This window comes from Triturus cristatus, chromosome 10 (assembly GCF_964204655.1).
Source record: "Triturus cristatus chromosome 10, aTriCri1.1, whole genome shotgun sequence".
In the NCBI taxonomy this organism is placed as follows: domain Eukaryota; kingdom Metazoa; phylum Chordata; class Amphibia; order Caudata; family Salamandridae; genus Triturus; species Triturus cristatus.
Window position 1 is genome coordinate 162,201,569 of NC_140593.1, and position 15,660 is coordinate 162,217,228.

General features: G+C 48.6%; 1 protein-coding gene across 2 annotated transcripts in view; it reads left to right on the plus strand.

The window, feature by feature from the left end:
• The first annotated feature begins 12,428 nt into the window (after window positions 1–12,428).
• BMP15 (bone morphogenetic protein 15) overlaps window positions 12,429–15,660 on the plus strand; it is a 131,866-nt gene continuing 128,634 nt past the window's right edge. For both annotated transcript variants that reach the window (XR_014970030.1, XM_085630730.1), the window contains exon 1: window positions 12,429–13,213. Coding sequence is in view for 1 of the 2 variants with exons in the window: in XM_085630730.1 (XP_085486856.1) it covers window positions 12,859–13,213 (355 nt within the window). In the remaining variant the exon portion in view is untranslated. The remainder of the gene's footprint in view (window positions 13,214–15,660) is intronic.

Below are 15,660 nucleotides of genomic sequence, written 5' to 3' on the forward strand. Positions count from 1 at the left end.
TGTTGGGTCGGGTCGCGGCGTCGTTTTTAATGGGAGCCAAAGAAGACTTGCTGCTTGTGAAGACAGGAGAAGTGTCCGGTGGAATCCAAGGCTGGATTCAGAAGAAAGAGGACCTGGAAGCAGAAGGGACAGTGTTCAAAGTCACTTGGCAGTGACCCGTGGCAAGGAAGCTGGATGCCCACAGTCATCGGGTGATTTCAGGTGATCACGGGTGTCTTGACTCTTCAGCCACGAGGTCCAGGAGGTGTTGATGATGACCAGGAGCTGGATTCAGCGTGTCCCACAAAGTCTGCAGCTTACTGCGGTGTCGGCGACCAGATTGGAGCCAACAAGATTTCGGTGTGATCACCCCTGAGGCGGAATCCGGGGGCTGTGTGAATGCTACGCTGTGTTCTACAATAGATTTACATTACTGTGAGTGCTAGTGGTGCGGTTGCCTGCTGAATGGACCAGCATTCGCTAGCTTGCACGCTTCGTTTTTAAATTGCAATTCATTGTTTCGTTTTAAATTGTAATTTTTAGCTTGCACTGCTCACCTGGCGCATAGACCTCCTTGTCTTCACCTCGCTCGCCTCCCTACCGGCAGGACTCCCTCTTCGCTCGGGACCCCTGCCATTGGGCCGAGCTGAGGGTGGGCGCCATCTTGGGAGTAGGTCGGGGTAGCGCGCTAGTTGCGGCTGCCTCCCCTCCCTCCTCCCCCCGATAAATGGACCCTGCTCCAAGACGGCGCAGTGGGCGGGCGCAGCGGGCGTGCCGGCGGCGCGCCGAAGGCAAGCCCGTCTGCGCCCGTCCGCGCCAGGACCGGGCCCAGGGCCAGAACCCCTGTTTACAACCCCCGCCAAGGTCCACTCACCTATTCGAAAACTGCTTTGTTAAAACTAGGCACAATGACTAACACCCACTGTGTTCGCCATGATCTTTGCAGCGTTTCGATATCTACTGACCTAACTTGTCCTCATTGCAATGTCAACCTACATATAGTCAATGAAAAGGTCAAAAGGAACCCCATGACGACCAGTACTTCTACAAACGTTTCAATTGCACTCATAAACGCTCGTTCTCTGGTTAAACATCGGCAAGAAGTATCCGATCTCATCCTGGATAATAACCTAGACTGTCTCTTCATAACAGAGACATGGACAGACGAGGCATCTGACCCAGACATGGCAGTTGCCACCCCTCCAGCCTACCTAGCCTATCGGCAAGACCGCGTCGGAAGGCGGGGAGGCGGGCTAGCCATTATAGCCCGGGATCATATCAATGTGAAAATATCATCCATCCCTTCCAGCCTTTTCGAAGCCCTCCAATTTGACCTTAAGCTCACTTCGTCATCTCACTTTAAAGGAATACTTATATATCGACCCCCAGGTGCTCGAACTGGCTTCCTTGCCAATCTTGGCTCTACACTTGAAGTATTGGCGATGGAAGACTCTTTCACACTGATGGGTGACATGAACTTCCATCTCGAGAAGTTATCTGATAGTGATACCCGCACATTGATATCAGACATGAACATCCTGAACTTCCAACAATTGGTTACCACCCCCACCCACAGGGCTGGTCATATTTTGGACGGCATCTTCTCTAACTCGAAAGATCTAAAAATAATAGACACCTTGCCCATGCCGTGGACAGATCACTATCTCATCCTAATGAGGATCTCTGTCATAGCAAATAGGGCCAGGAGAGAACCTGCTCCGAGACCAGAATCTTTTAAAGTCTGGAAAGACATTGATCGTATGGAGCTCATTTCTCTTCTAGATAAGACCCAACCAAGCCTTTCTACTGATCCGTATACTGCCATCTGTCAATTTCAGGAGTGGCTAGGCTCAGCCACAGACATTCTAGTCCCTACCAAACAACCCTCTAGAAACAGAACAGCACCCTCGGCCCCATGGTTTACAGAGGAACTACGCAAACAGAAACAACTCTGTAGAAACAAGGAAAGGCACTGGCGTAGATCTTACAGTCTTGAAGACAAAGCCAGCTATAAGGAAGCATTAGGGCTCTATAAAGCCCTCATTGTTGAAACCAAGAAAAAATTCTTTACAGAACAAATCAACAATGCCGAAAACTCGAGTAAAAAACTGTTCGAGATCACCAAGTTCCTAGCGGGAAACGCTCCAGACCTAACCCCACCTCCCTCCCAATCTCTCTGCGACTCCTTAGCTAAGTTCTTTTTCACCAAGGTGAACGACATTATCAAATCTTCTCCGAAAAAATTACAACTCAACCCACTCTATCCGATGGCATTACTCATGGCCATGCACTACCTCAATTCACGGATCTCACAGAGATTCAAATCAAGGACATTACTGCTACCTTGAACTCGGGATCAGCCTTAGATCCCTGCCCCTTCAAGGTCATCCGTTCGGTGATGGACTGCTTAGCCCCTGAGATTACCTCAGTCTGTAATACCATGTTCAGAACAGGGATCTATCCGGACCCACTAAAGAACACCTTGATTAAGCCTCTTTTAAAAAAAGCCAATCTGGATAAGGAACAACTAAAGAACTACCGTCCCATAGCTAATCTACCTTTTCTAGCTAAGGTAGCTGAGAAAGCTATGAATACACAACTCTCAGAGTTCTTAGAGAAGCACCAATCTCTAGATAGCACCCAATTTGGCTTTCGCAAGTACCATGGTACAGAGACCGCCTTAATCAAAGCAACTGAGGATATACGAATGATTCGTGATCAGGGAGGAACAGCGATACTGATACTTCTTGATTTATCCGCAGCATTCGACACGGTCCACCATAAGATCCTGATGGACCGTGTCGGAAAGATGGGCATTTGCTATTTGGCACAGAACCTGCTTTCTTCCTTTCTGGCAGGAAGAACACAGATGGTCACACTGGGACACTTTCAATCTGACAAGCTGTCACTGCCGTGTGGAGTTCCTCAAGGCTCATCCCTAAGCCCGACACTATTTAATATCTATGTGTCGGACTTGGCATCTGTCATCAAAGCCAATGGGATGAGTCTTACTTCATACGCAGATGACACACAACTTGTGCTAGCCATTAATGGGGATGGAGAGAGAGTAGCAGGAAATCTCCAGGAGGGCATGCAGGCAATTGGAGACTGGATGGCCTCCAACTGCTTAAAACTTAACTCCGAAAAAACGGAGGTGCTCATCTTTGGACATCTCTCACCTTGTTGGTCGTCTACTTGGTGGCCCCCCTCGTATGGGACCCCCCCGGAACCAGTCACCTCGGTTAGAAACCTAGGAGTGATTTTTGATGAAAACCTGAACTTTATGGCCCACGCAAATAAAACAGCAGCTTCTGCCCACTACAAATTGAGGCTGATTAAGAAAATACTGCCATTCCTACCACCCACAGCCGGAAAAACCCTGATAAGTGCCTTAGTGCTGTTATCCCTCGATTACTGTAATGGCCTGTTTGTTAATGCCCAGGCCAGAGTGATCAATAAATTACAAACAATTCAAAATGCTGCAGCCCGTCTTCTGTCGGGAACCCCGAAATTTAAACCAATCTCAGATGCAATAAAAAATTTGCATTGGCTCAAAATCCACAACAGGATTAAATTTAAAACACTCTGTATCACATACAAAGAACTGCACAACCAAGGCCCCGATTTCCTGAAGGCCCATCTTCGGCCTTGTCTATCTATTAGATCTCTCCGATCTAACAACCTCAATCTTCTGCAAGTACCCCGAAGTAAAACAGTCTCCTGGGGCGACAGGCGCTTCCTGGTGGCCGCACCCAGGCTCTGGAACTCGGTACCAATTGCCATCAGAGAAAGCTCATCCCTGATGTTATTTCGCAGTAAATTGAAGACCTGGCTCTTTGGTCAATAACTACTCTTTCTTAGCTTTGTGGGTACTTCACACCATTTTCTCAGCGCCGAGACGCCTATGGGCATTTGTTCGCGCTTTATAAATTTCAAAAATAAATAAATAAATAAACAAGCCTTGGCAACAGCAAGTATCATGGAAAGTGTAAAAAGTCAGCGGTGCAGACCAGCAAGGTCTGAGGGACTCACCCAGCAAGGGTAAGTCAGGGCAGGCCTGGAACAACCAGGGGAGCCCTTTGGTTCTGTAGAAAAGTCTTCTGGGGACCCACAAGCCAACCGGCAAGGGTTCGCGAAGACACTTTGGGAGGATTCACTCACCAGGAGCCCACGGTCACTCGGGACAAGGTAGTGCTCTGATCTTCAGAGGAAATCCTGCTGGAGGCTTGGACCACTCGTGGTCCAATGCACAAGTTCATAGAACATCGTGAAGGGCTTGCACTTGAAAATAGTGCCCGGTACCCACGTATTGCAGTTCCTCGCCACTCGTGGGGTCCACTTGCCTCAGCGTCACTGGGGACTCATAATGGTCTTGGAAAAGTCAGGAAATCCACTTTTGGGGCTGCAGGGACTTCGGACTCCGGCGGGAGCAGGAAAGTTTGCGACTGTTGATTCAAAGTTTTGGTGCCTGCCAAGCAGGGGAGTCACTTCTTGATTCCAAGGGAGATTCTTCAGTCTTCCAGAGGTAGTGGAACATTGAAGGTCCAGGATTCTTCTTCAGAGCATTGTCCAGGGATATCTAGCTTGCAATGGCAATGGTTCCCTAACTTATACTACAAGGAAGGGAGGGACTAGCTCTATGACCCCACCTATGGGAGGGTCAGGGGAGTGGGTGGCTACACCCACTTCCCTTTGTCCAGTTTCGCGCTAGAGCAGGGGCTGGTAGCCCCAGAACCGGTTTGAGCTGGCATATGCACAGAGGAGCCTACTGCTCCCCCAGTGCAGGACTTCAAAGCACTCTAGGAGTACACCCACCCAGCCCCAATACACTAAATCCTGTCTGGAAGGTGGTTACACCTCCCTGTGACAGGATGCCTATTGTTGGGCCTCCTCCACTGCGAGTTTTGGTCAGCAGCAGGAGGGCAGCCCACTGTCTGTGACTGGTGGCATCCATTTTATGATGCCAGGGCTCTTCAGGATTCTACCGTGTTTCCACAGTGGGTACATGTCTATCCCTCTATTTCTGAGGTGGACCAGGTGATCCTGCCAGGAGGAACTAAAGACAGCAATATCATCAAGATAAGCTGAGCAATAAGTTTCCATCCATGCCAGAACTTTGTTCACGAACCTCTGACAAGTGGCAGGTGCATTATTCAATACAAAGGGCATCACCACAAAGTGGTAGTGCCCACCAGGGGTTGAAAATGCTGTTTTGGCTTTTGCATCATCAGCTAACCTGATCTGCCAATAGCCAGCTGTTAGGTCAAATGTACTAAGATACTTGGCTGAGGCCAAAGTATCAATCAGCTCATCTGCCCTTGGTATGGGATAGGCATCAGTCCTGGTGACTGCATTGAGGCCTCTGTAGTCTACACAAAACCTAATTTCTTTCTTACCACCCTGGGTATGAGGTTTGGGTACTAGGACTACTGGACTAGCCCAAGGGCTATCTGAAGGCTCAATCACACCTAACTCCAACATTTTCTGGACTTCAGTCCTGATACAGTCCCTGACATGGTCAGGTTGCCTGTAGATTTTACTCTTGACAGGCAGACTGTCTCCAGTGTCCACCTCATGGGTGCACCAGGAAGTCTGACATGGGGTCAGGCTAAACATGTCTATACTGCTGCAGAACTTGTCTGCATTCAGTTTGTTGATGGTCAGCGAGGCTGCTTGTCAAAGCAACACCATCTACTAACCCATTATCAGGGTTCTGTGAGAGCAGGTCAGGGAGAGGGTCACTCTCCTCCTCCTCTTCCTCATCAGTTGCCGTGAGCAAGCCCATGTCAGCCCTGTCAACATATGGTTTCAATCTGTTGACAAGGTGCACCCTAACGGGGCTCCTGGGAGCTCCAAGATTCACCAGATAGGTGACTTCTCCCTTTTGCTCAGCAATTGTATGGGGGCCACTCCACTTGTCTTGGAGAGCTGCTGGGGCCACAGGCTCCAACACCCACACTTTCTGTCCCGGCTGGTACACAGTCAGCACAGCATTTTGGCCATGCCAAGTTTTTTGTAGTTCTTGGCTGGCCTCCAGGTTTTTAGTTGCCTTATTCATGTATTCAGCCATCCTGGAGCAGAGACCAAGTACATAGTCCATCACATCCTGTTTAGGGGGTTTGAGAGGTAACTCCCAGCCCTCCTTAACCAAACATAATGGACCTCTTACAGGATGCCCAAACAGAAGTTCAAATGTGTAACCAACACCCTTCTGTGGAACCTCTCTGTATGCAAACAGAAGGCAGGGAAGTAAAAGGTCCCATTTTCGCCTAAGCTTTTCTGGGAGGCCTTTAATCATTCCCTTTAGGGTTTTATTGAAATGTTCAACCAACCCATTGCATTGTGGGTGATAGGGAGTAGTGAATGTATAAGTTATACTACACCCCTTCCACATTGCTTTTAGATATCCTGACATGAAGTTGGTACCTCTGTCACACATGACCTCCTTTGGGAAACCCACTCTGGAGAAAACTCCAATGAGGGCTCTTGCCACCACAGAGGCTGTGGTGGTCTTCAGGGGAATTGCCTCTGGGTACCTGGTGGCATGATCCACTACCACCAGGATAAATCTGTGCCCAGATGCAGTTGGAGGGTCAAGGGGACCAACAATGTCAATCCCTACCCTTTCAAAGGGTACCCCCACCACAGGTAGTGGTATCAGGGGGGCCTTTGTTGTGCCACCTGACTTGCCACTGGCTTAGCAAATGACACAGGAGCGACAAAACTTCTTGCTGTCCTCTGACATATGTGGCCAATGAAAATGTGGAACAAGCCTGTCCCAGGTCTTGTTTTGGCCCAAGTGACCTGCTAAAGGGATATCATGTGCTAGGGTCAAGAGGAACCCCCTAAACTTCTGAGGTATTACCAACCTCCTGGTGGCTCCAGGGGTTGGATCTCTACCCTCAGAATATAGGAGTCCCTCATCCCAATAAACTTGATGGGACCCACTAGCACTCCCAGCAGCCTCAGCAGCAGCCTGCTGTCTGAGGGGTTCAAGAGAGGGGCAGCACTGTTGCTCCTTACTCAGATCTTCCCTAGGAGGGCCCCCTGTCCCCAAGAACTCAACCTGATCAGGCTCAAGTCCCTCTGGGGCAGTTCCTTCTTCAGGATCTGCGTCTCCTCCAAGAGGTGAATCTGTGATCTGAGACAGAGGGGAAGGCACTGCCTTAACCCTACTGATCCTCTTCTTGGGTAGCACCTAGTCCATAGTTTCAGGATCCAGAGCTGGTTCAGTTTGATGTATTTTGGCCTGTAACCTGGTCACAGCAAATACCTCTGCAGGGATGCCCAACATCTCAGCATGAGTCCATAACTGTACTTCAGACCAGGCTGAAGTCTCTAGATCATTGCCCAAGAGACATTCGACAGGGAGGTCTGCACTGACTACTACTTTCTTGAGGCCAGTTACCCCTCCCCGGGAGAAATTCGCAACTGCCAGACTATGGTTGGTCCTGATATTGCTTGCATTGGTAACCTGGTACATTTCACACAGGATGATCTGCCCAGGGTCCACAAGATCCTCTGCCACCATGGTGACACTAGCACCTGTGTCCCTGAATGCCAAAGCCGGTTTGCCATTTATTACAGACAGCTGTTTGTATTTGCCCAGATTACTGGGGCTCAATAGGAAGGACATATCAATGTCTCCATCATAAATCAGCAATGCTTGAGTGGGTACTCTGACTAAGCCAGAGTCCACTTCAGAATCCAGGGTCAACCCTACTACACCCTTATTCTGATTACCACCTCCACCAGTAGCTGTACTAGGGGGAACAGTTGCCCTAGGGGCAGGAGTGGTGGTGGTTTGGTCTTTGGACTTGGTACAATCAGAAGTCCAGTGCCCTTTCTGTTTACAGAATTTGCACCAGGGCTTCTTTTGGCCTTTCCCTTTGTTAGACTGTGAATCCCCACCAGATGCAGATTTTTGGGGCCCTTGTGAAGACCTCTTCAGGATTCTACTGTGTTTCCACAGTGGGTACATGTCTATCCCTCTAGAAGGGTGGGATCATACTCCCACACCAGTTACTGGTGTGGGGGTACGATTCCAAAGCGTTTGACACCAAACACAACATGTTTTGATGCAACCATCCCAAAGTTAGCATTTACCGCTAGGTTATAAAGCACTTAAGAGTATATGGTTTAACCGCATCCACAAACAGCCACAGAAAATGGACTCTGAGAGCTGCAGAGGGGCCCTGCTCAGGCAGAGGCACCCCCTCACATAGAAACCAAGCACCCTGCCCTCAGGATTGATAGGGCCTGCCTTAGGTGTGACTGATTGGTTTATATGTGTGTGCAGGTAGAAATATAGGGTACCTATATCTCAGTGAGGAGTGCTAACACTACCTCACTCAGGCTGCAGTAGCAGGCCTGTGGTGTCAGATTTAGTCTGCTTCCCAGGGGTGGCATAATACATGCTTCAGCCCCTGGTAGGCCTGTGAAGTACCCATGCCCTTGGTACCTAAGGTACCATATACTAAGGCCTCATAAGGTACCACAGTATCCAATCACTAGTGCATCTAATATGCACTCCAAGCTGTTTAGAGAGAACAGAGAGGCTGGGGCCTTGATTAGCAGGGTCCCAGCCAGACTATAGCCAGAAACCAGTGTAAACATCAGAAAAAAAGTGGGGGCAACATAAGTGCAGATCCTACTCTCCTACATCGAGCCATTGCTCATGTGTGGAGTAAAGTAGGTGATCCGGTATGGCAGCGGGAGCCACCGTGAAGGACGATGAACGTGGTCTGGTTCCACCATTGTCGAGAGGAGAGGATACTGTGGTGACGTGTGCCTACCCGAGCTCTGACTGAGGATTAGAACCCGAGCAACTGTCCCCATCACCCTGTGAGAAGGATCAGAGGAAGTTGCTGTCTTTCTGGGGAAAGCACCGTGGACACCAAGCCGCTGCTCCCTACAGAGCTGTGAGTGCTATTCACCATCAGCAGCCACTGCAGCCCTCTACAATGTCTGAGAGTGAAACCCTCCCAGTGACTGCAGCAGAAGGCCCACGGAGGAGCTTGTTCTGCCACATAGCACTTTGTGTGCTGGAACACTTTTGACTTTGGAAGAGTCGGAGTGGTACTTCTGAGATTTAGACTACTTGTGGGGCTTAACCTGAATGTCACCTATAGTGAATGGGGAATAACTAATACAGTTAGCGAGAGGGAAGTGTGACTCAGGGACCTAGCTATCAAAACACCAGGGTTCTGACCTCAGTAGGCTATGTGTATTGTTTGTGTATGCGGTATTTTATTTTCTGTTAGTATATAAATACTCATTTTTTTCATTGAAGCAAGTATTGGATGGGACAATTATTGATTGCTGTTATTGAACGTATTTTAAATTGTAAGCCTGTATTTGTCCTCTGCATTTATCTCCCCCTCGAGAAGCCTTAGACTGCTCAACCCACGCTACTACTGAGAGTGGAGTGCTGAAGGGCTTCTTGACTCAGTTGCTCAGGACCCTCAGAAGGTCAGGCCCTGGCACATTAGGAGTTAAAGGCCTCAAACCCCACGTTTCAGCCCAGTAGCTTCTGCTTGCCCCGTGGACCTCAAAAAGGAGTTCTGACAAACTATAAGTACAAAAATGCAGATGTGTGCCATATAAAACTCGAGTACTGGTAGAACATCTCACAATGGAGATTCAGCTCTTAAAGGTTTCCATGTGTCATTTCCTTCGTTCCGCTATGGCTGGCGCGCGAGGTATGTCTGTGCACATGCGCGCGCCAGCTCTCTTTGATGGACTCCACGAAGCAGGTCAGCCGTCTAGTCGTCCAAGACGGGCCTGCCTCACACCAGAAGCTGGAGCACTTCCGGGGGCAGATCTATAACTAGAGCGAAGCTGCCGTAACTGGCGCTTCGTATTGACGACCTGAGCTACGCAGGAGCGTTGCTCTACCAGCAACCGGATCCTTTCCGGACCGTGCAAGGGCGCCAACGGATCCCAGACACTCTTGACTCGTGCAAAGGCACGGAGCCGCCATTACCTTGCAGTACAGCGCAGGAGCGCTTTTGGAATACTCACGGCTCGTGCAAAAGCACAGAGCCGCCCTTTACTTGGCATTTCAGCGCACAAGCGCTTTTGGGATACTCGCGGCTCGTGCAAAGGCACGGAGCCGCCCTTTACTTTGCATTTCAGCGCAGGAGCGCCTTTGGGGCACTCGTGGCTCGTGCAAAAGCACGGAGCCGCCTTCCACCTAGTTGTACAGCGCAGGAGCGCTTTCCTTGATCCACACGTCCCGTGGGTGACACGGGTTCACGTTTCTTGTTCCTTTACCCCTACTCGTGCAAGGCAAGAAGGTGTTCCTTGCACGACAATACCAGCAAGAGCAGAGGAGCTTTTGTGTCCCTGGTACACCCTCAGTTTTCTTTGGCACCCAGCGCAGAAGCGCTTTTCCTGGTTTCTGTTGGTGACCTTGCTTCCCTTGGAATCAGAACACTGCTGTTGGTCTTCTCCGCTCTGAGAGTGCTGCGTCTCAGGTGACTACATTTTCCTCCTTCTGTTTGTTGAAACTTATCTTGTTGCTTGTATCTGGCATGTATGCTACCCATCTGTTCGATCCCTTAGGTAGTGTCCACCACAGGACCCCAAGTGGATCCGAGGGCAGACCTCCCCCAGCACCATTCCATGCTGTTTGCGCCCACCTCTGGTTGCCTCCCCCGGTCCCCTCTTCAACCTAGGTAGTATCAGCCTTATCTGGGAGGCAAAGGGAGCTGGAGGGGGTTGTCCACGTCGCCTCTGCGGGATCACTCCACAAACAAACTGTAAGCATTGTGGGGACTTGACACCATGGTCCACGAATGAGTAGCTCGTCTAAACCATTTTTTTCCTTTGCATGCTGGGATTTGTAGTTCGGATTTTATAATCGAATAAACACAACCACAAGTCCCACAAAGCAAGTCTAACAACATGGTCTAGATACGCCACCCATCCATGGACCTAAGAAATTTGAGCTCTCTTGTCATAGATCAGTGTGAGACTTGTGAGGCTCGGCTTTGAGTGATACACTTTTTGTTCTCCTAGTATGCTCTCAAAACAAAAAACAGCTTCCTATCGGTCAACCAGCTTATGCCAGTGGGGGTACTTTTCAGCCAGTGCTGTTTTATTCAGACAACAGCACTATGCGTGCTGCAACTTTTATTGAATTGCTTTTTAGTGTGTAGTGCTGTTGACTGATAAACAAGTACTGGAAAAGGTCACACTCATGACATGGAGCCAATTAATAGTTATAAAACCAGTCCTTGAAATGATCCTGAGCAGCATGAAACGCCGCTTTACCAGACGAGCATTGGTTTGCTGTTGCTTGTTACAAGCATTTTATGTGCACGTGCGGACTAGAAATACTTGGCATCGCTGGCATCTGCCCCATCTCCTGTAGTGCCCAATCTGCAAGTGTTGAGATTTCACCCAGATGTCACGATGGATGCTCTGACGTGCAGGTCAGATGTCCCTATGTAAGTTATGGGTCTGCAGGTCCCAGCAGGCAGAGGAGAGTGCTGCTGAGTGAAAAGAACGAGGGTTGACTATGGGGAAGTCCCAGGACATGGGGGGGGGGGGGGGGGGGGCCATGACTCCATAAGTTAATGCATTCCTTGCAAGTGGGCTAAGTGGGAACAGAGAGAGTTATAAATCCCAGAAAGCGCTGACAGTGCAAGCTGACGAACAGAGTTACTGCTGAATAAAGCTGCTGAATAGAGTTACTGACACACAGGCAATCCATGGTGCAACGAGGACACTGTGCAGTGCTGGACGTCTGACTTACAGATGAAGCCATTGTGGGAGTTGCTTTTATCCGAGTGACATGGAGTCATATGGTCACCAAACATTGTCTTTCCTAAAACTGGGGCTCCATGTCACGTGTCACACCTTCGTCAAATCTTCTCATAGAAAATGTCGAACTACAAAGCCCAGAATGAAAATCTTTTTTGGCTCAGAAATGAGGACGCGCTGGCATTTTCTCACCTGACAAGTGGCCTCTTGGGTACCATGAAAAGCGACATAAGGATGACAACGCACATGTCTGGCCAACATCGCACAAAAGACCACAGCTCTCGAGTCTCCTGGGACCCTTCATTTGTAGCTCAGCCAGACACTTGCTTTGCATTCTGACGCTTGTAGGCCTGATTTTATAATATCAGTAAAAAGAACTACTGATCCCAGAATGCAATGCAAGAACGTGGACTGGGTTAGCAACTCACAGCATGGACCTGGGGAACTTGTGGGCTCTGGATTACCTGCGGTCGTTTGACAAGATATATGTTATTTTTGTTAATACGGTGAGAACTCAAGAAACGCGTGGTTTATTTACATAAATGAAGTGAGTGTGCACCGTTTCTTGTTGGCCAAACGGGTCCTTAAGGCGAGCCATTCCCACGCTTTCAAGAAACGGAGCAGGGCGGAGGTGATATGTGTCTTTAAATTTTAGACCGACCACTGCCACACCCTTTAAACAAAAAAACGAGCGGTTGCGTTCCTTCCTCCTTTAATGTTGTTTGGGAGGGCCGAGAGAATGCTTGCTCCTGACCCGAACGGCTGGCCAATGAGCCTTTTAAAGAAGCAGTTTTTAAGCGCGTGGCTGTTGAGTATGCACTAGGAGTCACCCAAAACCACACCGTTGGGATGGATGGATTGTTTTGAGACGGTGTGAAGATTTAATTTAAGATTTTAGCAAAGGTCTTGAAGAGAGACGCGGGGAGCACCAAGTCTCCTGACCTTGTTTACAGTTCAAGCCCGGGCAGGGATCCAACATGGAGCTGTCTGACTGAGAGGGGTCAGAGGGCAGGTGAAGGGGAGCCCGGAAGTCCTTCATTTTCCTGGGCAACGCCTGCAGGAGAATGTTCCCGTGCGGTGGGCCCCTCGACACCATTTCCTAAAAGTCTGATGGACTCGCAAAGACTTGCAGTCATGTTGCGACCATGTTATTTCCGGTTGTGCTTCTGCTTCCTGTTGGCAGCCCTGTTCATCAAGGCCTTGGCTGAGAAGGAGAAGGCTGCAGACCTGAAGGGCCTGGCCAGAGTCCCTGCCTTGCCTCTGATACAGGTGCTCTTGGAGCAGCTACCTCCCAAGCCCAGGGTGCTGTGGAAGAGGCAGGTCAGCAACCAGCATTTGAACTACATGCTGAACCTATACAGGAAATCTGCTGACCGGGACGGCAGGCCAAAGACGAACCGAACCGTTGACTCGACCATGGTGCGGCTGGTGAAGCCCTTTGGTGTGGCAGACTTCTACGTCCAAGGTGAGCTATGTAGGCATTGTGCAATTTGTGCAAATTCTGGCAGTATGCGTGGAGTTTGTATTATGTTACAGCATTTATATAGAGCTACGTGGGACACTGACGCATTTGCCTATATGTGCAGCAAGCTAAGCCATGCAGGGCGTATGGTTGGAAGGGTGTTGTCTTTGTTTTTTGATCCTATGTAGGAAGTGTTTCCATGTTGTGCGTGATGACCACCAATGTTTTATCGGACGTAGTGCAATTTATTTATTTTGATATTTTATATAACGGGGACATGGCCCGAAGGCGTCGGAGCACTTTACAACAGTAGCATGATACAAGGATACAGCAATTTACAGTTACAATAATTACGTTCAGACATTTGCATCGGTAGCTGCAACCAGATCAAAGGCAGCCATTGGACAAGGGACGCACACGTTTCAAGCCTTGATTAAGATGGTGGGGACATACAATGAAGGTACTTTGTATCCTGGAGAGATCACTTTGGTCTGGTCGAGGGTGATCAACCCAGGTGTCTGTCAAATAGGAGGTCATTTTTGAAGGTGGCTATGCAGGTTGTTAGGGGAAGGGAGGGAGCTAAGGAGTTCCAGATTCTTGTGGCACTACCAGAGAATGACTGGCTCATGTACCGTTCTCGACTAAAGGTGGGGGTTCCAGGAGCAGTGATCGAGCATTTCTGGAACCTTATTTGCACCAGAGATTTTCAGTGTCCCATTTAGATAGGAGGGTGAACATGAGTGCAGCGCTCTGTGGGTAATGCAGGCATTTTTGAATTGGGTCCATGCACAAAGCGTTCTGCTACATGTAGTGTTGCTCTCAGTGGGCCTAGGTGAACTTTGGGAATGCCTGAGAGAAGGGCAATTCCGTAATCTAGTCCAGAGAGGATGAGAGACTGCACCACTGTTTCGAAGTCTTGTTGCAGGATCAATTGTCTGATGCCCCACAGCTGCCTGAGTTGGTGTCATGCTCTTTTGGCCATGGATGTGATGTGGCTGTGGAGATTTAGAGGATTGACATGGGTTATGTGTGAAATTAGCTGGGGCACAACACAACTTTTAATGACTGCCAAAAAATGGAAGATGAAGAAGTGTGAGAGACAGATGCATAGTTTTGGGTAAGATAGCTGCTTTGAGCTGGGGGCAGCATGTTCTTAGTCAGGTTTTAATTTGACAGCCTAATGTGTTCTGGGAGTAGTAGTTTTGGCTATCTTGCATGTCTTGCCGCGACTGGACTAACTAACCCAATGGCAACATTTTGTAAAGCCCAAGGTTTAAAACGTGGTATGATAATGTCATGGATAATGCTGGCACTCCTACTTGGAAGGTCTAAAGTTGTAAGAAAGTGGAGTTTGTGTAATATCTTAGTTGAGAATGTAGAGTGGGCTTTGTGTCACCCTTTGGCTATTAGGTTGTCAGATGGCTCCATAGCAAAAAGGGGGGCAATCAAGCGTTTGCTCTGGGCTTTCATCTAGAAACTCATGCCTAAAGTAATCGTAATCTTTATCCCACCTCACTTGTACTGTAGTTACTTTTTATGCTATTTGTAGAAGAAAACTCCAAGACTTAAATTAAGGAGTACCTGTGACTTGAAGTCATCTAGCAGTCTACTGAGGAAAACTGGGTGGGTTTTGGGCTTGGATACGAAGGCATTCTAGTCATTTATCAGATGTCATGGTTTGAAATTGGGGTATACTTTGTGACCGACCAGGAATTAAGGCCAATACATCTTTTGTTTTTTTAACCTCTTTGTTATGGAGACAAGTGGGATTTGTGTTGAATATGAATTGAGGGTGGGCTTTGGTAAGTTCTTGGCCATGGAGGTATGGTTTAGCAGTATTTAATATCTTAGTCGTGGAGGCAGTGTGTGCTTTGTTCTAGGTCTCGGGGCTGAAGTCAGGTTACTTCTCTGTGACAAAAATGTGAAAAGGAGCCAGTAAAGTCTCAGGGTGGCTGATGTAGAATGATGGGCAGGTTTTAGGCTCTTTACAGAAGATCTCATACATACAGATAGCAACATTGACTCTGTGGTACGAGTTCTGGGATTGGTACAAATTCTTGGTCAGGGACTCTGTGGGGCCTTTGAGTTTGCTCTCCAGTATGTCTTTAGAATAGGCTCGGTGTTAGGCTGTTGTGTGTGCATTGATTGCAATTTTGAACAGTACTTGAATATTGTTGCTATATTTAGTCCAGAACTTATTGTCCTTGGAAAGGAATCTGAAGGGCATTGTCCACTTTTGCGACCTCGCACTAGTGGAGTAAATTCAAAGTCGTTTTTGACTGCTTTTCCTGTTTAATTATGAACCAGTGGCTTCCAGCCTCCTCCTATCGTCCATGTCTCCTGAGGGCAACGCGAGACAGACTTGTGCATGAACATAAACAGCGCTATTCTGCATATGCTTGACTACCATGAGAAGGGCTATATACGAGGTTGTATTTGAAACGCAGTTA